The following is a 23,259-nucleotide window of genomic DNA, read 5'->3' as shown; positions in this document are numbered from 1 at the left end:
TGTGTTAATGGGAGAAAACAGAACCAAAAATATCTCCCAGTACGCAGTATCAGAAGACGGCTACTCATGTGGATTTGGTAGGTTCATAGTACAACCAGTGAGAAAACTTCTTAGCAGATGGCTAAAAACGTTTAAGAATGAGAAATTTTACATAGAAGTTCATGCTGTTTGTAAATAAAGTTATACAGAAGGAGAAAGCTACTTATTTTTAAAGTTATTCCAATGACTTCTTGTCACTCCTTGCTTTTGCTGTTCTAAGAATGGGGAGGAGGGGAAAAAATCCCAAATGAATTACCAAAAAACCCCACACATTCCTACACGACAGCTCAGTTTCCATTCCCAGTGTCCTTTGGTCATGCCTGAAAGACGACCACAGTGGAAGATGATCTTTCACACTTGGAAAGTGCTGCAGTTCCAGCAGCAGGCGCTTCATCAAAATGGGTTTGACCAGTTCAAGAAACCCTTTCAGCAAGGCATCCAATCACATCTGAATACCAGCAGAAAACAAACATAATGCAAACAAACCTGGATTTTAAGGCTAGATTACCAGGTATACAATTAAATTTGTTGGTTTATTCCCCCTTTTGCCACTCTCAAAATGCATCAGTTGAATTAAGCTAGAGAAATTAGACATAAGGCAAGTCTTAAAAAGGGAAGCGTTTAGGGAAGACAACGTTCAGTAACATCTTGAAAGCGGATGCATTTTACCTGAAGACAGCAGTTTCCCATTCCAAACCCCATAGCATCCATGTATATATAGTCTGGCTTAGCCGCCTTTGCTGCTTCTCCATCATCATTAGGAAACGTTTCGATAAACGGTGATGGCGTGTTTTTATCTTTAAATACTGTGTGAAAAATGCAGGTACTCAGTAACCCAGGGCATTAGATTGAATAATTATTTTGAAAAGCAAAAAGATAGATTGAATTTACTCACTTGGTACATTTATCACAACCTTCTCTCCTCTTCGGTGCCGAATGTTTCTGGTCAGTGTACTACAACAAAAAAAAGTTTGCTAAAATATCTGAAAGTTTCTCTTTATGCAAATGTTTTTGCAGTTAGTTTCTCAGCAATTCTCAGGGTTTCAGAGTGTCAACTCTCTATTTATTTTAAGCATTTTCCTTCAAGACGCTTCTTTTCCTAGTTTAAGATAGACTGTAACAGATACAACACTGAATTTTAATTCACTAGAGTCAGTTTTAATTTGATGGACTTCACCGTACTATGCTAATAGAACAGGCAGAAGTAAAAGGCTACTGACCTGAAGAACAGGAGGGCAAGCAAAAAGGCATGCCTAGTTTTTAAACAGAATGATTTTCTTTCTCCTAAATCTCTCCTTACAACAAAAACCCCTCTCAGACTATACAAGTAGTTTGACACCACGCTCCATTTCAGAGCAACTAGGGCAAGTTACCAAGTACACTGAGATGTTGCTGTGACATACCTGAGTGAGAGCTGAATTAACTCTGATGAAGTGGTTAGCCATGGGTTTTCAAACTGGAAACAATTTTGCAGTAGCATAGGCAACACCTTTTGCCCCATAATGGTGTGAACTACTATATAAAGTTACCTGAACTTAACAGTTTACTCTAAGTCACTTTGACAGAAAATACATGTCATCACAACCATCTCTGTCCCAGTCCTTGTGATATCTGCACCAACTAGCCACAGAGCTCTCTATTCTAATAATGTAAAGAAGTTGCAGGTATACCTATGATATTTAGGCACAGAAAAATATTCAGCTTCTCATTCACGCTCCCCAAATACCCTTACCTAAATCTAGGATGTTTATTGATGGCTTCATCTGGAAAAAAAAGGGATTTTGAAGCTCCTCCTTCTACTGGCGTTGGCTTATATTCCGGCAGCGTAAACCCAGGACACCCTAACCTATGTAACACAACAATGAGATCCAAGCTGTAATGAAAACAGACTGTGATTTTTAAAATGGTCAGATGATCAGAGACTAGGATTCCAATAGACAAAGGAGTAAAAAGAGATTTTTTAAAAACTTGCATCTACCATGAGTATTTCTGAAGCACTTTTCAAGACTGCTACCTACGCATATGGAATTGCCAGAAGAGGTCTTAAAGCAGTTGCTGTTAAAAGGTCAGCACGTGCCAACAACTAGTTTCTGGGGTGGTTAAAACATACTTTTTTTTTTTTAAAAAACCACTACTGTATCATTGGACAGAGAAACATAATAAGCAAAGACAAGTTACAGCTATTAGGTGTAAAATGCTGAGAGATATGCAAGTAGTCAGAATACAACCCTCCCCTTTGGAACCTCCATTGTAAGTTTAAGAGTCATCTGAAACAAGAATAAGTAGGTTTCCAGTACAACTGAGACAAAGGAGCATTTGAGAAGTTGGAGATGTAGTTGCAGAAGATTAATTTCTCCATGCTGCACAGTATAAAGGACAAAGATTGTGCTACCTTGAGAGGCTCTAGCATTTGGATGTATAAAAAAGGGTCAGCTGATACAACTACAAACAAACTACTCAAAATACCAGGAAACACTCACATTCTGGAAATACTGTTTATGCTCAACATGTATTTCACTATTGGTTTCTTCTTCCCGATTTAAGTATACAAGGTGTCCTACAGCATGTAAACCCAACTTCATCACTTATGTAAGTGCAACATTACAAACTGCATCACTCCAGTCCTCAAGAAGGAAAACAACCTCCTGGTCCAGTACTGAGGCCTCATAAATTTAAGAACTATGGATACACATTTAGCTTCCAAGGTAGTATTCTTTAATATTTAAGCATTTTCAGGTTTGCTCATTTTAAACTGAGTTATTTTAATTTGAATAAGCCTACCACTTTGCCCTTCTTTTGTCAGCACTCTAACAATTTTTTTTGTCTTTTCAGATGCAGATTTTATTTTTTTATCATACACACATGTATATGCACAGACACACAAAGGCATATGTACATGTTATTGTAGAGAGAACATAGCAAAAAACCCCAAACCCACAAAACCTCAGAAACACACATTAGCAAGATTCCAGTCAAACCAACAAGGACTTGAATGGCAAGATAGCAAAAGGCAGAAATAAGAAACTAAATAGCCTAGGGAGAGCAATCTCTGAAGGATGAAACTATGTTTGTGATGATAAGTAATAAAAAACCTACATTTTATTATTTACTGCCTTTCACTGAAGTCCAACATATTGCTCCTACAGTGATATAAAAAGTGTTTCTCTGTATCTACAAAGTGATGAAGAACTCCTCTCCCATTATTCCTTGCACAACTGGTTCTGAAATGTTTGTATACAAAATTTAATAAATGACATAATCTATTTGTAAGGTTGCAGGGCGACCGCCCACCCCCAGTTCTGTAACACACTGAGAGCTCTTACTAAAGAATTCTAGTATAGCTCCCATAAAGAGGAAGCATTATTTTGTCAACAGAGTGTTTGTAAAATAGCATTCACGGAGCACAACACAGGTGTTTTGGTACCTGAACTTCACTGCTAAGTCACATTTTGTGCCGTTCGTGCTCTCAGCAAAAATTTAGGGCCATTGCATTCTGTGCTATAGAAGAAACCAGCCAGTAAGACCAGCTGTTTCTCTTACACTGCAGAGCAATTTTTTTACTATTTTAAGCGTAACTATCTTCATTCGACTGACCAGGCTAGTTAGAATGAACGTAATAAATCCCTGCCTAGAATTATGTTTGAAAGAAACATACAAAAGTAGTTTCTCCAAGGTAATGGTAATATCCTAAATTTCATTTCTTCAAGAGTTTCTTTACAACAATGAAAAGGAGGAAATCTACACTTTGTAAGGGTGTTGTGAACCCCGGAGAGGTGCACTTCTTGCTAGAATCAGTAAGTACAGTATTATAGAAGTTTTAAGTCTTCATTTTGTAAGGATAATCACATTCCTGTTCTACTGTGTGTTCCAAGCAACCAAAAGAAGTTTGCATGTGCTTTAGTGAAAAAGTAGAGTTAAAAAATAGATCAGGTTATCGATGTTTTACAAAACGGCTATTTATAAAGATCAAAGGTTGCAAAATAGGTAAAGAGAAACCTTTTATATATGATTTGCCATATCAATTCAAGATGGCAAACTACTCTACATACAGTATTTTATGTTACAAATATTCAGGTACTCTGCAAATCATCACGAATTAGAAGTAACCTAAAAATATAAAATATGCTTATTTGTTTGTGTCACTGCAATAAAAATTTTAGGAAACATGACCGGAACATTAAGCCAAAGTACTTTAACTGAATTGTACTTTGCTCTGTTTCATTGTACAGTTTAGCTATATATAATAAAAAGTTTATAAGGACAACAGCAAACACAGCATTATACTTCAGCAACCACCTCACCTTGGAAACGACGTCACAGTACAAACAGCCTCATTTTCTTTGAGCACAGAAGCTGCCTCTTGCCGTCTTTTTCTCATGTTGTCTTGCACTGTGTTGAATTCAGACATGGTTCCCCCATACGGCTGCCCAGGCGTCCCTTCTATCATGTAGCTTCCATATTCTGGTCGCCAGAGTGTTGGGTGGCTATAAAAAAAACCCAATAGCCTCATTTAAATATTTCTACAACTTCGAAAAAGATGGATTATTTACAAGAATTTCAGAAATGAATGCAACTTTCAAGAAAAATCTCCTGAAGTTGATTGTTTGGTAGAGTAACACAATGTACTTTCCAATGTACCTCATTGCCAGGAAGCAGTGAAAAGAAAGTTTGGCAGTAGGAAGTGTTGCTGTCTAGCGCAATAAGTAGGATTTGCCTATGTCAAACTGCAATCACCTTTAGTATCTGTCTCAACCTTTGTTTCTTGGGGTTTTAACTGAAACTGGAAAATACAGAGCATTCAACTGCTTCCACAGTAAGGAAGGCAAGGCAAACGTTACGATCAATTTCTTCTTTCTACTGCCTGTGAATACCTGGTCCTGTTTCACAAATTTATTAGGTTAGGAAAGCAAATGAAGTTTGAGCGCACCTAGTCACCCTCTGGCTAGTTGAAGGAGGGATACGATCCAGTTATTTCTGAAAACTCCATGGGAGAGGATGGGGAAGAACTGCCTCGCTGTCCTTACAACTACCTTCCTAATTCTGCCAAACCCAGGAGACTGCTCCTACAGACAACAGGCTTCCCCATACAGCCCTCGCTTGCTCTTGTAGTCAGGGATACACAAATGCTTTATGGGGCAGGGGAGGTGTAGTACCCCATTAGTGTGTACACACAGACACAAAACCAGAGCAAGACAAAACAAATACCCAAACTGCAACTTCTGTGGGCTTACTCTCACATCCTCCTTTCTTTCAAGCCCTAACACCCAAGGTACATGGACTGCCTGCAAGTGTGCTCAAAATCTTTCACTGCCTGCACCCCAACTTTATCTGAAAATATCGGTATCTGTGGCTCAGTTTTACCGAAAGCAGACTTGAAAGTTAAGCCAGGTCTACAAAATTCTGTACAGTATCTAACAGGAGAAAAAAAAAAAAAAAGAAAAAAAAAAAGGAACAAGAAACAGCTACTCACTTGGGGTTTACCTTCTCCCCCTTGTCTTGCAGTGTTTGAAGAACTTCTTCACCGCAGAGCACCAAGCGCACTTTCTTATTCTCATGGTCAAATTTTACTAACATATATTCCACCTTTGTAAACAATAAAAACAAAATAAACAATTACATAGTAAGAATTTGTTCACACACAAACACAATGGCACATAATCTTAAGCATCAAGTGAAAAAAAAAAAAGTCAGACTGAACTTTATCTCTACAGAAGCTTAAAAACCATCACTAACTATGAATGCAGTAAACAATACCACAGAAGATGGCTGCATGCTTATTTCACCTTGAATAAAGAATTGAAATTCCTTGAAAGCGGCCTTGAAAATTTTTTCCCTCCATTTCTAATTGTGGATATTTCACCAAAAGGTTCCTGAATTTGTATTTGCCTCCACATTATTTTTCAGACAAAAAAAAGCTTTAAACCCCTATGCAAGCTATTAACCAGAAACATCTCTGTCATCCCATGAGTTACAGTCTCTGCTGCTGACAAAAACCCAAAGAAACAGGACATCCATTTACTCCCATCACTTGTTGGAGCTATTTAAGACTAGCACGGCAGAGCCTCATTTACACCACGGAAAGCCCGCGGTTGTCGCAGACAGCGTGCTATTAACGCACTCCAGCTCTTGGCACAGGACGGGGGGTTTCTACCTCTTCCCGATTCAGCTTTGATGCCAACCTTTTCTTCCCCTCCTGCCGTACCTCTCCCCCAGGACCTCCACCTCCTGGCCCCCCTGTCCCTGCCCAAGCCAGGACCCACCACCCGCTCCTGGGGACACGCTGGTGGAGCTGCCAACGCTGCATCCAAGCACTGGAGGATACCGGTTCCCTAACGGATTACCTGAAAGCAGCCAAACCTGGAACACCTTCATGTCAAACTTTCTATTCCACGCACGCTTGCTATGAAAGCTCCCGTAGGGATTTTTAGAGCGCCACTGAATATAGCGACTTAACAGCTGCCTGGACCTTACAGGTCTTCAATACGTACTGATACAATCTATATCCTGACACCTATTTGGCAGAGGATGCTTTGGACTGTTTAGAAAGCGTGAAAGACAAAACAGCCTCCAAGCGTGATGTGCCACCCACCACATAAAAGCAGAAGTCGTACGTGGAAATGCATCACAAGGGTGCTGGCTTTGAAAATCCCCAGCTGGACCAGCGGTGATGCGCAGTGCCTATTTTTGGAGGTTCTCAAACCACTGCCTCCAAGACTTTGACAACTCCATCAACCTGTAGTTAAAAATTCAGGCTACGGTTCCACAGCTAGAACTTGTCAGAGGTTTTGCGCCGTGCTCCTCGGTTTTGTTTTCCCACACTGCCTGCAACTGCATCCACCGGTATTTGCCAAACACACTGCTCCAGCCCCAGGAGTTTAGATTCACACAAGATGCTGATGTTAAAGTTGCAGTGTATTAACACGTGGCAACTTCTATTTAGTACAGAAGTCTGATGTTTATAGGAAAACAGCTTGCCAAAACAGGGAACTTAAGAGTGTGCTGGAAAACAGTGTACAAGTAGACTTGTGGGCTTCATGTTCTTTGTTTGCTTCTGTGCTCATGGAAGAGTTATTGCTAGCTACTATGGCAATGAATATAATCCTCTGTTGGGATTTGTGATTAAATCACAAGCAGCATTATCCAAGAGTGTTTGTAATTCTACAGAATCTGATTAGACACAAACTCTAGAGGGACTCATTCAGCAATTATACATGTTCTCTATATTTTTTTAAGATCAGATTTTAATCCCCTGAAGAAAAATAATGATTTCTAGTTTCTGTGCAAGACAGCATTTCTTTGTGTGTATATTTTCTGGTGTGTGCGTATTATGCTATAGTAATCTACTTGAGATAGCTGCAGATGGTAGTCATCCAGAACACACTCCAGTGCCGATTTACTTGTTGCCTAGTACCAGTCTCTCCAGTGATACCCGACTCTAAAAAGTGACTTCTCTCCCACCTTCCAGTTTCCTACCATGATCAACATCATCTCCTCCTGCTTTGGAAAAGCATCGTCCTCACTGGGACCCAGCCTAAACTAGAGGAGGTAAGCAACCACACAGTTCTCCAAGTCATACGGACAGACGTGGGAATGGGCACGAAGCCCACCGCACACCCGGCCTCCCACCACGCTGCCGGCGTGGGCTGGTGGCAGAAGGCAGGGCAAAGGAGCTGCAGCTGCCCTCGAGAGACCACAAAGCTGAAAATTTGTCCACCCTTACATATGTTACTGTGGTTTAGCCTCCTGTCTTAAAGGCCCCTCTCCAAACATAACTGCAATGAGCTGGTAGTGTGAACACTGCACTTCCCTATAAACCATATTACAAGTTTCACGATATACAGTAAGCCAAAAGCATAAAGAAACATTAAGCCAAGAAGGCAAAACCAAAGAAAACAAAGTGTTTCATAATCTGTGCGCAGTACTGAATACATTGCATTTATGCATCTAGCTTTAGAAACAACTACTACACTTGCCTCCAGAAACACTGACTAAATCTTCAAAGCTGTCTTAACACACAGAAGATCTGCCATTAATTTTAATGAGAAAAGAAGAAAAAACTTCAGACGGCTGCCAACAATTCCAAGTAACCCACAGAGTATCTGCCAACAGAGGGACTGACTGAATAGGCATCCTTAAAGAATTTAATTTAAGCTCATCAAAAGATTTAGCCTACAGCTAGAAGGAGAGAAACAAATTCAGAGTTCGTGCGTTTTCACATTTAACTTCAGCTCATCATTCACAGACTTCTCACATGTTTTCTTTCCGCAAAGTTCAGAGAATTGCAGCCAAGCTGAAAGCATCAGGATGCCTGGCAGAGCTTCAAGAGTCCCAAAACCAAACATGCAGGGTTTCACCCAACATTCGTAATTCATCATCGTGCAAGCTCTTCGGAGATCACTTGCCTTCCTAATTTTAACTAGTCTCTCTAGCGAGCAGCAAAATACACGTCAGGTCAAACTACTGATGCAGAAGGCTGATGAGCAGCCTTGCTAAGAGCCAGCTAGGAAAGCCCACCCTGCCACGGTAAGGAAGGTGGCCGCTTTGGACCCACGTGCCCAGCCAGTGGGCTCACCCCGCACCAAACCCCACACATCTCCATCCTCCGGCCGGCACGGGCTGCCAGGCTGCCGAGGACAAGGGACGACCTCCTGGCTTCTCCACGCAGACAGACGCGCTCAGCACTGCTTCGGAGGACAAACTTCTGACCAGCCCAGGTCTGTCTGGCTCGCAGAAGTGCTGTGGTACCTTACCATGAGGAGGAACAACAGTTTGGCAAAGCAAAAGCTGTAAATCCACACGCACACATGGAGCAAGCCTGAAAAAATTGTTCAAAGTTGAATGCATTAAAAAAGTAAATAGATTCTCAGTTAAAGCAAATAAGCTGAGTACGAGAGATCCATCCATGAGCCAACACAAGGGAAAAACCATCCTTTACAGGCTTCCTTCCTCTCAGCTACCAACCTGCAACGTTCTGCATCTACAGATTCCTTCCAGGGCAGCTCCACTCCACTGCTGTATCTTCTATAGACAGAGCATGAACCATAAGCTTGCTGGGAGGACAGCCCCGAGAATGGCTTTACTTCACCTGCCACGATTATTTCTCAGTTGGCTCCCAAGGAAATGTCAAGCTTTTGAAAATTATTTGAAATCGCCTCTGTAAATACAACCACAAGAGAGACCTTGAAGCCCCTCAATGGAGGAAGAGCCAAACCACTCTCCATGCACGAAGCCAAACAGTGGTGCTCGACTTGCTCAGTGGCAAAGTGAAAGACGATTGTTCTCTGGAAATGGGTAAGCATGTCTGAAATTGTGTTTGAATGCCTGAGTTATTTGACCATAATTACACATATTATTTCTCCATAAAGGACACTACTTAAAACCAAAGAAATATCAGTCAAGCGACTCTTCAGTAGCAATTCTAAGGAACAAGAAAAACCAAAGTCAACACACGTCCCACACAGTATCGCCGTCCAAATACTTGCCTTGACACTGGTCTGCTTTCCAACATCAACCCCCCTCCTCGCACACTCAATTTAACATCATCATGGTAAGTACACTGGGAACAAAACCTACCTAATAGTTGAGAATAAAGCCTCTACTCCACAGTTAATGTTAAAATGCTTTTAACATTCAAAGTATTTGCCACAAGGTATTTCTGCATATGAAAACACAGGTAAGCATATAGTCTGGACTTTGGTAAGCTCAGAAGTAAGGTGTCAAGAAGATTATATAATAGAGGAAAATAGTTTAAGAAGAATGATCTGAAAAGCTTTTTTGAGAGGAAAGCAACCCAAGTCTGTACACGCTCTACCTGTGAAAAACATCTCCTTGTGTTCACCTTTTACCACAGTCCTGATCATCCATCTCAGCTGTGGATCTCCCATCACTGGGAGCGTTCAAGGTCAGGCTGGATTAGGCAACCTTATCTAGTGGAAGATGTCCTTGCCTACAGCAGGAGGGGTTCAACTAGATGAACTTTGAAGGTCCCTTCCAACCCAAACCATTCTGTGATTCTAAAAAAAACCCCTGATCACAGGTGACTCATGGACCACTGCTGTTCTTTGAGGACAATCTTACTGATGGTTTCTTTCTCCTTCCACTGGGCAACTACTGCCGTATGTACTTGGAGCAACTGTTAGCAGTTTCCTCATACGTACCTTCTGTTGAGCCTGGAGCTTTACTAGTAATTAGAAATTTTTCCTAAACACCCAATGAGGTCTCATGGTTTTTGTTTACTATTACCAAAAGCCACTGCAACACTTAATGTAAGTATTTTCATGCAGTAAGCCTCATATATTTATGTATACAGTAGAAAATAAAATCTAGGTAAACTTTCTTCTGAAGAGCATCAAAGAAACAAAGCCCTTTTCACTAGCTATTAAGCTCCATTATGGGGGAAAAAAAAAAAAAGTAGCTCCCCCATACATTTATGGTCAGTTAATGTATCATTAAAATACCATGTATCATTAAAATGACAGTCTACGGAAGAACAAAGTTTTAATAATCTGACTGTTCATTGAAGAACCTCTGCCACAAGTTTTCAGTGTTAAGATAGAAAAAGCAGATTTATTCTATAGGTGCACATACTTCTGATGAATGTAGAGCATAGTACTCAAGAATTTTTTTAAATGCAGTTATTTTCTCACTACTGCTGTGATAAAACATGGAGCCACAGTAATAACCAGCTGGTAATGAACTGGTAATGTACAGGTTTACTGGCCCACAGAAGCAAGTCTAAGCCTGAGGGAGCGAATTTCAGAGGAAAACAAGTCTGGAAGAGTCACAGAGGCTGGTTAACCTGTTTCTAGCCAGCAAGCCCCCAGACTGTGCACTGGCATGAGGCAGAGCACTTCCACACTCATGAGATTACCATGGGTGTTCTCTGCCACGGCAATAACTTCAAAAATCTGCCACAAATAGCAGACCAAAGATTCAAATGTATTGCCCCAAATGCTTAATTTTGATTCAAGCAGATTGGAAGCGACCAATTCAATGAACAAAGCACTGTGTCCGGCTCTATATGAAACCGCCTCACGGAAACCATGCCCTAAAACACAACTGATTTTTTATATTACACTGACAATAAGCAGAAAATGAAGAACTTCTACGCCACATTAAAGATGACAACAGATAAAGAAAACAAAGAGGATGCAGTCAACACAGCCAGCCCCAGCTACATTCTCCTGCCTGTTCCCCCTCCCACTTGCCGACATCAGGGCTGCAGATTTTCTTCTTCTGCACGTGGTAAGATGTGACTAGAGGATGTCCTTTGCTGCACATACCACAAACCAGGAAGCTGGGTTATTGAAAACTAAAATCTAGAGGTTATAACCATTTGCATGCTTCTAAAGAACAAGATGTGGCGCATTAGAGAACAAAGTGTCTCTTCTTTGACTGCTGTACTATGTAACACCTGAGGTTAGTACTGTAAAAAAAACACACTAGGATAATGTTAATTTTAGATTTCTGCAGCAAAGACAGCTTTAAGGCACTCACTTATGAATTTTTAGATTTAGAACAGAAAAGAACAATTTTTTTTTGCAAAGCTATATTTTCTATTCCACACAGATGATTTTAGGGACTAGTAAAAGACCATTTATTCAACTGTGAAACAAGATGCTACAAGCTTGTATGTTGCCTCTTGCATCAGAAAGCAAGAAGAAAAAAAACGCACACAAGCAACACCAACAAAATCTTTCCTGCACTCATTCTTCTGACACTGTTAATTAACTTGCTGTGCACAGCAAGAAGAAGTCATCCTGTGGCAAAAGAGGCATTACAATAGACAACAATCCCATGGCAAGACCATAACAATTCACTTGACATCCACAGAAGGAAGTTCACTGTGAACTGAATATTTCTTTACCAGAAACATAGAAATGGCAGATAATTTAAGCTTCTCTTACTAAGACCTGAGATCAGGAAGGAGAAAAATCAAGGCTTGCTGTGGGGGCTGGTCACAATGACAAACTGCAGCTTGTTTAGGAAAAAAAACACCCAAAACACACAACAAAAAACCCTCTCCAAACTGGTTGCCATGAATTAGCTTTTGAAAAAGCATCTCACTGTAAACTACAGCAAGTCCTGCACTGTCACACACACAACACATCCAGCGGCAAAGCTCCCAGCCGGGTCAGTGGTGCTGCACCACAACCGACGTGTACCTTAACACCCACCCACAGAAGAACTGGGCAAGAGGGAGCTGAAGCAAAATAATAAGTCATCAGGGAGGTTAACACATCGTGCATATTTTGAGAGCTAGAGAATTTAGATGTAATGCCGTTTAGGCTTTCCCTGACATGAGGATTAAAGCCAGGCAGAAAAAGGAGTGTCACGACTGTCAGCCAAAGCATCCAAGGAAGGAATAAACACAGGGACTCTTCAAGGGCACATATCTTGTTCAAGTCAAGATTTAAGGAGTTCTATTTGCATGCATTAGCGTACTCATTTTAGAGGTTGCATATACACATTCAAGGCTGTCAAGCAGCACGAACTGATGCATTAACGTTGTACCTTCAGACCCTGCCCCAGAAACACCACCATGATAAATAGCAGGTGCAACTACAAAACGCATTAAGGAAGCACTAAATCTATTTGTAAACAAATAATGCCACTGTCCCTTTATTTAGCCAAATAAAGCTCAGAGATAAAGGATGAACAAGCAGACACGTGACAGATAACCAAATCATTCACGAGTGCTGCTTCCCCCCACGCGGCAAGCAGGCAAGTACATTGATTAAGACAGCTCCCATTCAGATGCATCCACACATGCGGTGTTTGGCAGGGGGCCATCATGAGGAATTTCTGCATGAAAGAAATTCAAAAACACATTCTGTTCACGGAATTTTGCTGGGGGAGGAGGAGACTAAAAGTGATTGTCTTCAAATGACAAGAGCTCAAATGTAAAAAACAATTTTGTAAGACTTCAGGCTACGTTAGCTTTATTCTAAGCATAAGATTCCCAGGAGAAAGCTTTAAACCAAAGCAATTTCTGCACACCGGTATATTGCAGCAGTTTGTACAAAGTGGGAATGTGAGATCATCATAATATTGATGATGAGTCTGTATAATGACTTGGCTGAATTTTTTTTGAAGACGACCTATTATTGACAGCCAGGAAAACACAACAACTATTTTTTGTGATTCTGTTTTATTTATAACATATACAGTAAAAAGCTAGTTAGAAAGTTTCAGATTAAAGAAACCCCACGAGTCATTCAACAATTACCTAAGTGGTTTGGACAGAGTGACATACATCTTGAGGCACGTGGAGTTTAAAGAAATAATAATAGTGTCTATTCTTGTCATCCATGCAAGAGTCTATCTCAGCTTCAAAGATATCATGTGGCATCTTGTTCCACAGGACATCTAGGCTTTGTGAAGTAATTATCTTAAAAGGACATCTGCTGCTTTTCTGTTCCATTAGGTTAGCCAAATTTCTTGTAAAATGAGAAAAGAACACCACCTTTCCTGTACACCGTGATGCACTCTGAACCTACTGCTTCTTTTATCAGTCACAGTCCTTCCTTAACTCTATTTGAAGATTTCCATGTGCACGTGTGTGTGTGTGTGTCTCACCAAGCCTCACTGTTGTCTTTTAGTGAAGAGATGACCAAAACTTCATCTGTGTATTTTAGGGATAGTAGTTGTACTTTATGCAGCTCGTGAGCTAGATCCACCGTTGCTAAAAAATGCCCTAGACTTTGTTCCTGGTTTTAAATGGGTGACAGACAAACAGGAGCCTCAAACTGTCTGCATCTGAACCCAAAGCCATTTCCTTAAGATGCAGCAATTATTTTACCATTCTGAAGTCCTGCAGACTGTAATGCAACATCACTGATCATCATTTACACATTGCTACTGCCCTGAAGAAAACCAAAAACATACAGGCTGTAAACTGCAGTAGACATTAATGCAATAGCTAGGTCCCTGGGAAGAATCAAAAGAAAAAAGCAGCTCTTTTCACAGCTCAGCCTTTCATTAGGAAAACGAAGAAAGCTTTAAAGAGGATCATGCATCGTGTAATCAGAAGCAACACCTTTCAGACATTCTGGCAAGAATCCTCTGGCCTCTCTTCTTGCAGCATATGAGAAGGGCTGCTTTGCTTCTTGCATGAGGAAGTGCTGAGCAGCAAATGTTCATTTTAGTTCTCATTTAACTTATTTACAAGGTATAATTAAAAAACTAATGGATAAGGAGGGGAATGAATCAAAAGCACAGAAGACAGACCAAAAGGTTAAAAAAGACTGATAAAGAGATAACAGGCAATAAAAGAAAACCCACAGAATTAAGTCAGGAAGACTTCAACTTGCAAGCAGCATGGTGGCACATTTTTCACGCTGCCTCATACAATTAATTATCATGCCTATTTTAAAGGCTCCAAATTTGACTTCAAGTTTCCATGAAGAAAACAACTTTCTAAAAGCTGAAGAAGCTTATTGTGTGCTACGTCCCAACACTGACAGGAACAAGACTCGTACACAACAAAAGGGTCATTATGTCCAATTTCACTAAACAAGGCTGGGCAAGTCAGATTGCCATTTCATTCACATATACTTTGAAATAAAACTGTCATGTTTTGCCCATGCTTGATTTCTAGACCCCTCCTTCTGAGTGGATCTTTCTCCAGCACTCCTTTCTTGACATCTTGATATGCTGAAGCAGCTCCTCCTTACTCTTTATCATTTCTTTTTCCCCCATCAATTTTCCTTTTCCAACTCTTCTTGCTTGTGTAATTTCTTCTCATAGGTGTTCAGCCTGGAGAACAACCAACCTATCCCATTTAGCAGCAAAACAGACCACAGAAAATAAGTATTACATGCACGTATGAATTCATAAGCATATGTAGTTATGCACAAACTGCTGTGATTCGTACACTCGTGTGCATGCTTAGCACAAAGCAATGGCAGTGAGCCTAGCCAAGGGCCAGCCATTCCACTTGTCTGATCCAAGTGTCCACATTAAGCTGCAAGGTGAAATTTAAGCAACATCCGTCAGCTAGAGAAATGCAATCAGCAGACAAGAGGCACTGAACAGCACAGGAGACTGGTAATGCCCTGGCACAGAAGAGAACTTCTGGGGACAAAAGCTGGGAGGCAGCAGAATAGGCTTTGCCTTACTCTCAAAACCCCTTTAGGCTCTTTTGGTACCACTAATATCTGCCAAGCCACACAAACCTATCATTTCACATAGTACCTACTAACTCTACTGGAGTTTTAAAACACAGTACTGAAGTTGCAGGTTTTTGTATCTGCAGCATTTAAAAAAAACACCAAAAAAACAACCTTAATGACCACTACTCTGCAAACCCAAAGATAAGCATACATTGTTGGGTGGGAGAAGATGATGAAAACAACAAGGAGACTGTGAGACCGTACTGGTTAGTGTGACAGGGGCTCATCAGCAGATCTAATTGTTGCCCAACTTCTGTGGGCATTAAGGCAAGGATAATAAGGAGGGGTTTGATGAGGGACAATGAGATAGTTCAGTGTTTTGTATTTTCCACAGTCAGGAGAAGCCAAGCATAAACAGAGGGGCCAACTGTCAGTTTTAAATGAGGCAGAAGGATTATAGAGGCAAAGGATCTGTCCCAGCAAATGCAGGTTCAAAGAGACCTTTAGAAAGATATTTTTTTTTTTTAAGCAAGTCTTGTTCTGTTACACTCAGATTTTTAGTATTTTTTAATTTTTTTTTTAATTTTTTTTTTTTTACTATCACAAAGACTTCATCGTTGTGGAAAAGCAGAGTAAAAAAGAACTGTCCCCAAAAGAGACAACAGCTGTTTGGTAAACCCCTTGGTTCTACTAACCCTGCAAACAAGATGACGACTTTTCAAGAGGTAGCAGAACCAGTGTTCTGACCTTTCCAGCTCTTTACTTAGGTGAGGATGGGAGCACTAGGGAACGCTACCCTGCAATGCAAGCTGTGATACTGCCTCACTTCCTTCAAAACAAATGCCACCATCCTTTTCCATTAGCACTTAGCCTCAACACTTTTGTCTGGCACCCAAGAGACAGAAAGCATATAAAGATTCCCCACAGCTTCATTCCCTGGCACAACAGGGAGTGGAGTCCCTAGGAGGCTACAAGCACCTCAAAGGACCACCACAGCTCTATAATGAGTCTTACCACACACAGTGCGAAGCAGAGTCCTGTTGAAAACAGATCCAAAGCAAAGGCTGGTTCTACACTCACGAGCAAAGACCAGATTTCTTTTTCACAATGGCATCAGCTAGATGGGGACAATCTTTAAAATATTCACATGTCTGCCCTGAAAGACAAACTCCGTATGTGCTATGAAAGTTGTTGTTTTCCTCATATGCATTCCTTAAAAATGAAGCAAACAAAAAAATACATCTTTCGCCAAACATGGTCTCAGCAACATCTGTCAAACACAGAAGTAATTTTGTTTATTCTGATTTCATCTCTACCATTACGTGAGGGCTGTCATCTTCATTCTTGATTTCTATCTTCAAGAGGTTTTAAAAACAATGAAACAGCCTCAGGCTATGACTTTATACATGAAAGTCAAAGTACACAAAAGGCTTTTTATGAAAATTATCCAATTAGTCAGTTGATTCATCTAAGCTGCATGTAAATGTGGCGCCACTTTCTAATAACTAGGTATCTGAGAGGAAAAACAAACTTACTGCTTTCCCCACCAGTCTATCTACAGCACAGCTGGAATCAGTTATGGTGACAGGTATGTTTTTGCATTTGCACAACAAGAGCAGACGGGCAGCAGGTATCTGGTACATTAACACACTCCCAAATGCTGTGTTATAATTGCATAATACAGTAGAACAAAGATAAGTTGCTACACCTGAGTTTATTACCATTTGCTAGAATCAGAGGTAGATGATGAACCAGGTTACCTGACCTTCTCTAATGTTCACAGGCATTTCAAATACAGCTCTTACCTCCTTATCAGAATCGTGGCTGTAATCATACTAGTCTTAAAATTCTGCCTCTTGCCACACTAGGCATGACAAAATTGTGAATCTCCTTGAACATAACACACCACCATTTACCAAGCATAAATACTTTCTTCAGTATCGTCCCTACACCAAAGGAAGAATGAGGCTCCTGGGATGCAAGTTTCATCGTACAGCTAAGCTTACCAAGTGACTAGCTGCAGGGGCTGGTTCTGCTTGCTCCTTTCCTGCACATGCTCCTGCTACTTTCCCCACATCAAGCAGAACTTGTGAAACAGTGGAAGCTCTGCTGAGAAAAAGAACCACCCTAGAAAACTGAATGGGAGAAGAGTTTTCTGCTGGGTGAACTTCTTGAAGTTAGCCAGTAACAATGCCAGGAAGGCAGAAGAAACACGAGCCTGGAGCAAGGAGAGGGAAGCTGAGCCAGCTCACCAGCAGATCCACCTTAGCTATCTTGCGAAATCTCACCCCGAGAAAGCAAGGACAACTAAAATGCAACACCAACTGAAAAATGAGAACCCCATCTTAAAGATTAATGAGAAAATCCTCAAGCAAAGTCTCAGAGCAATAGGGAGACTCTGTTCTGTCTATATTCCTGAACTTAAGACTGTTGGTGAGGCTTTTCTGTCACAGTAATTGCAGTCATACAAGAGATGTAGGAACACAGAGATGTCAGACAGGGATAGATACATTTAAATTTCCTGAGTCCACATCACTCTGGCTGCAAAACCCTGCAGTGTAGACTAGACATGCTGGCATGCTGTCCATCATTCCCTTCACTGAACAGATTTTAGTAGCCAGGCCCCCACTCACTCCTCTTGAAAGCAGCTCCTGTGCTCCGTTGCTTGTCTTGCTCAGCGTACTGGTTTTGGCTGGGATAGAGTTAATTTTCTTCACAGTAGCTGGTATGGAGCTGTTTTGCATTTGTGACCAAAACAGTGTTGATAACACAGGGATGTTTTCATTATTGCTGAGCAGTGCTTACCCAGAGCCAAGGGCTTTTCTGCTTCTCCCCCCACCCCACCAGCAAGGAGGCTGGGGGGGGGGCACAAGAAGTTGGAAGGGGACACAGCCAGGACAGCTGACCCCAACTGACCCAAGGGATATCCCAGACCATAGGGCAGCACGCTCAGCATATAAAGCTGGGGGAAGAAGGAGGAAGGGGGGGGATGTTCAGAGTGACAGCATTTTGTCTTCCAAGCAACCGTGATGCGTGCTGGAGCCCTGCTCTCCTGGAGATGGTGAACACCTGCCTGCCCATGGGAAGCAGTGAATTGCTCCTTTTGCTTTGCTTGCATGCATGGCTTTTGCTTTACCTATTAAACTGTCTTCATCTCAACCCACGAGTTTTCTCATTTTTATCCTTCTGATTCTCTCCCCTACCCCACCGTGGGGAGGGGGGGGGGAAGTGAGTAAGCGGCTGTGTGGTGCTTAGCTGCCGGCTGGGGTTAAACCATGACACTTAGTTATGTGAAGTATGACAGCAATTCCTTAAAAGAAGAACATGCTTTAAGAGAAAAGGTCTCTCAAGGTACACAAGGGGAACTGCATTTTCCTCTGGCAAAGAGCATCTGTGAACAGCTACTGTTACCACCCGGACGTTTTCTCACAAAAGCCCCCACATCGCTCACCTTCTACTCTGCTCTTCCAACTTCCCTGCAGTCACATCACAGACACCTCCAAGTGACAAGCAGCATGATAAAGCACGGCTTCTAGTGCAGCACATGCGAAGCTGCTCCCCGTCTCCAGGGAAAACCGAGACCCTCGGGAAAACCCACCGATCAATACAGGAGGAAGACTCTGCTCCTCGCAGAGCTCCTCGTCAAGCTGGGACACAATCCGGCGCAGGTTTGCACAGCAACACGCACAAGACCTACGGATAAAGCTACGGTCCTTGGGCACAAAGCACCTGTAACAAAGTTCAAGTCACGACCGGAGCGATCCTCCTCATCCTTGTTCAAAAGGCAGGCTGACTTGCACCAAACGCCTGGAAGACTTTGAGGTAAAGCCAGGTTTGGCAGGTCCCTTTCCATTGGGGGGAACCAGGAGGGACCACGGCGGGAGCTGGTGCGTGGCGAGGGGGCTGCCGCTGCCGAGCCCACCTGCCCACCGCCAGGTCCCCGCTTTGCTCCCAGAACCAGATTCCGAGGCTGAACTGGCACTACCTTGGAATTTAGAAGTGCACGTGCTTTAATGGGACCTCGCTCCGGAGAAAACAAAGTGACGGGGAACGAGCAAGCGCTGCCAGGCACCACCGCTCGCCGGAGCGCACCTCCCGAGGGGGGCCGCTCAGTGGATTTAGGGACGCCTGAGGGAACCGCTGAAACTTGTCGTAGCCTTCAAAAAAAAAAATAAATCACAAGGTAACACCGGGGCGACCGTGCTGCGCAACCGGAGGCGGCGAGCGAGCCAGAGGGCGTGCGGGGGTGCGGGGGGAGAAACAAAGCCCCGCCGGGCAGCCTGAACTTTCCCCCCCGCCTCCTCTCACCGAGGCACCGCGGCCGAGCTGACCGGACCCGCTCCCGGGCACCGCGGCGGGCAAGGCCCGGGCCGCACCGCAGCACCTGCGCCCGGGTCGCGGAGAGGCCGCGCCGGTCGGGTCCGGGGTGTGTGTTGGGGGGGAGGAGGCGGGGGGGGGGGGGGGTGGGGGTGTCTCACCTCGTCGCCCCACTTGAGGACGTCCTTGTGGCGATCGCGGAGGGCGCGGTAGATGTGGAGGAACTGGAGGATGCCGTGCTTCCGCACGTGCTCCGCGTGCCGCCGCGTCTCCTCCCAGCTCAACGGCGAGCCCTGCGACAGCAGCCCCATGCCGGCCCGCGGCGGAGCCGGGAAGAAGAAGGGGAGAGGAGAACGGAGAACGGAGCCGGAGCGGAGCCTGCGCGGCGCGGCGTGCGCTCTGCGCCGCGGCAGCGGCGGCGGGAGCCGAGCCCGGCGCCACACGTGACGGCGGCGGCGCGTCAGGCCGTGACTCAGCACTTTCCGGCGACAGGCCCCGCCCCCCTCGAGGCCGGCGCCCCGCCCCGCCCGCCGCGCAGCGCCTCAGCCCGGGGGGGGGGGGGAGGGGGAGGGGCCTGCGGTGGCAGATTCCCCTCAGCGCCCCGCGGGGAAAAGCGACTATGGGGGAAAGTGGGGATCTGCCGGCGGTGTGTGAGGGCAGCTGCCCCGTTACCTTCCGGGAACACCCCCCAAACGCGGCGAGGGGGGTGGGAAGGCGTCCCTTTTCCTGCGGAAGGCCTGCTGAAATGGCGGCGGGAAAGCGTCCTCCTCGGTCCCGAGGCCGGCCCTCACCGCGCCCCGGGTCGGCCCGGGTAGGAGGGGGTGGCTGGTGGTCTGGCCTGGCCGGCTGTTCCCGGTGGAAAGGGACCCCTGGGTGACTAAAAGTGCCTACAGGTCCTAAAAGGTGGACGGTGGCCTGAAAGCGGTTGTGTGTTTATTATAGATCGGAGCACGCGCCTCAGAAACATGGGGTGCCTATAGATGCTTCGAGTGGGTAGAGCGAGGCTCCGGAGAGATACATCTCATCTCCCCGAGACGTGTCTGCTCAGGCTGTAGAGCCCACATCCCGAGGAAAGGCCCGGCTAACGAAGATGTTAACAAGGAGTTAGCTACATGGGAATTGTCCTGGAGGAGATGGGAACAGCATTCACTTCAGGAAGCAGGGGCATGTCATGGTGTGTATTTTACATTTGATAGAAAATAGAAGGAAGGTCTATCGGTGCTACTTGAAGTGTTTTCTAAACGAAGACACAAAAATAAGGAACTGTTCATTAACGTAAAGAGAAAGGCTCTCACTTCTGAGAAGCTGAAATGCAGTATTCCTGGACCTTCGTTTTCGATACGTTCACAGAGCTTTTCTTTTGTAGTCCTCGGGGACAAGCATGGCTGGTATTCAGTAGGATTCCATAGCTAAGGCTTTGCGAATTAGTAGAATATTTGAATTGTGGTATAGCCCGCTAATGGATGAACTATATTATTAGATATTTCATTAACTGAATGACTCTACTGACAAGAACTGCCTAATTGTCTTTCTTCCAGGATATGGGGTGCCACAAGGATAGGACAAGCTCCCAACACATTAGAATAATAAATCTAAAATGCATTAGTGGAAAATATCAAATACTAAAGTAAAACCACTCGAAAGTAAAATGTTTTATATCTTGGTTATTTTTTAAATGACCTAAGTTTGTACACAAAGGGCAGCATTGAGAGAATGAGAACAAGCAGTGACCATTAAAATTACAAACATTTAATTTATAATGTGCTGGTTTTAGGGGCTCATGGCTTTTTAAAAACTCATGATTTTGGCTGAAATTGTAATTTCTGATCTAATTGAAAACAATGCTGTTGTTGGCACTGTTGTGGATCTGGTGAAGGCCTATCAGGTTAGTTTGAGGGAGAAGGAAACAGTCTTTTCTTTTAGTTAAAAAAATCCCGCAGCCTTTTTCATTTTTGAAAAATCAGGAAGTCAAAAAATCAGATGCTTGGCAACAGATGTCTTATGAGGCATATGCCTCATGTGAAAGCCAAGTTGTACTTTATTTCAGATCTGAGAGGACAAAGACACTTTGTGCACTGCCCTGCATATTTGAGGACAGTTGCAGCAAAAGATCAAGATTCAACATTGGTGCCATGACGGTGCCACCCAGCCTCAAGATTTTCCATAGCTTTCAGTTTGAGCTGGAGCACCTGAGTAGCCCCAGCAGTGAGAAATGTGGCCAAGTAGCACCTAATGGCTTTTCTGCCAGCTGTGTTATCCCCTTTTCTTGTCTTGGGGTAGTCAAGCCTGGTTTTGGAGCAAGTGTTATTATATCAGAGCAAACCTAGCATTGTCGTCTTATGAATCTGGGCAAACCTGTCTGGGTTATTTTGGATCCATGCTCCCAGTTCACTTGGCTGATAGAGCACTGTGTTCCTGAGAGACATCTTTGAAAGAATTGGGTATTTGGTATGATCCCAGCTGCTTTGAGTGTGCTGCTGTGCATGATTGACTGTAAACATTTCTGGCAACATACACAAAATTTCCAAACTAAGATCTGCTTTATTATAATGCAGGCTGCTGTTATGCAGTCCATACCCTTCAGCTGACCACTAATGCTGCTCTTTGACCTGAAATTCAAGAGCACATTTTCAGTGTCTTTCTCGACGTTTAAACTCAGCTCATTTTTGTATTTCAGTGCCATTATCTGCTCTATTTCCAGTCCTGTGTGCTTAGTCTTATCAACTATAGAGCTGGTATATTGTTTATAATAGAAATCCAAGGTATCTTCCTTCTGCACCAGTAAAACTGATAAAAATGTAAACTCTGTTTTCTCATGTTGTAATCTTAAGCATAACAGTGTGACAGGTCAGCTCTGTTTATGAGGTGTTTACCATCTTCAGCTGAAGCCTTTTTCCCTTCAGTTCTAATGTATGTGTTCTGGCAGTGCAGGGCTATCTATAGTCTTTTTCCTTTGCAGGGGACTGTTGCACAGAGGAGGAGTATAAGCCGTTCTGAGGCTGACAGCATCACATGCAGAAGCGTTCATTTGCGCATCACATGAAGTATGATTTCAAGACAAACCACCATTGTATAATATCTACCTACCTGCATAATACTGTATAATTATTTCCAGTACACTTAGTATCATGTATAATTACTTCCAGTACATGTAAGATGAAAAAAAGCTTTTTTAAACACACAGGCAGTACTTTGGATGCTGTTATTAGTTTAGCTCTTTACCAATATCCCCAGCCCCAAGACTTGACTAGTTTCTCCAGACGGTCCAAAGGAAAATCTTCTGGATTCAACTTGGAAAAAAAAAAAAAAATGTTTGCTAGAAAAGCATTTTGTGGAGAAGAAATATCTCGTCCCGAAAAACATCTTTTGCCTAAACTTAGCAACATGGAACTTTACTAAGTAGACTCCATCCAAATTCCGCTTGAATCCTCCCTTTGCTGCCACAAGATCTGTTTTACAACTAGGCCACTTTATTATTTCTTTATCTCTTGAATAGCTGCTTTTCAGTCCCGGGTAGGGACTGTTCCGCGTTCCTGAGGCAGTATCCACCAATCACAAAGCAAATTAGCATTTATTTGGGAAATGTGACCAGGGAGTGTGACTTCAGGAGATTTTCAATCTGTTGTGGCTTTTTTTCTTGGTTTTGTTTGTTTTTTAACTTTGTGTTCAGTTGAAGCAATTAGAATAATTGCTCTAATTAAATTGTATGTCCAGTTAACCAAATACTAGCTTTTTGTTTTTTGTTCTCCTCCCTGCTCCATTTTAAAACAGAAACTTAATGGAGAAGCCT

General features: G+C 43.1%; 1 protein-coding gene across 13 annotated transcripts in view; it reads right to left on the bottom strand.

Moving 5' to 3' along the window:
* Window positions 1-19,898, bottom strand: part of GCLC (glutamate-cysteine ligase catalytic subunit) — a 54,164-nt gene extending 34,266 nt beyond the window's left edge. For 9 of the 13 annotated variants that reach the window (XM_049819377.1, XM_049819379.1, XM_049819380.1 and 6 more), the window contains exons 1-6: window positions 19,631-19,898; window positions 5,510-5,622; window positions 4,341-4,523; window positions 1,772-1,912; window positions 935-993; window positions 709-845 (exon numbers count right to left, since the gene is read on the bottom strand). In XM_049819377.1, the coding sequence (XP_049675334.1) occupies window positions 709-845; window positions 935-993; window positions 1,772-1,912; window positions 4,341-4,523; window positions 5,510-5,622; window positions 19,631-19,780 (783 nt within the window). In that variant the 5' untranslated portion in view covers window positions 19,781-19,898. Of the gene's footprint in view, window positions 1-708; window positions 846-934; window positions 994-1,771; window positions 1,913-4,340; window positions 4,524-5,509; window positions 5,623-16,166; window positions 16,365-17,158; window positions 17,982-19,630 lie in introns of those variants that run through there. The other 4 variants (XM_049819376.1, XM_049819378.1, XM_049819386.1 and 1 more) reach the window with 3 other exon arrangements.
* Window positions 19,899-23,259: the final 3,361 nt, after the last annotated feature.

Source organism: Accipiter gentilis, chromosome 16 (assembly GCF_929443795.1).
Source record: "Accipiter gentilis chromosome 16, bAccGen1.1, whole genome shotgun sequence".
NCBI lineage: Eukaryota > Metazoa > Chordata > Aves > Accipitriformes > Accipitridae > Astur > Astur gentilis.
This window is presented reverse-complemented; position numbering and strand designations above follow the sequence as displayed.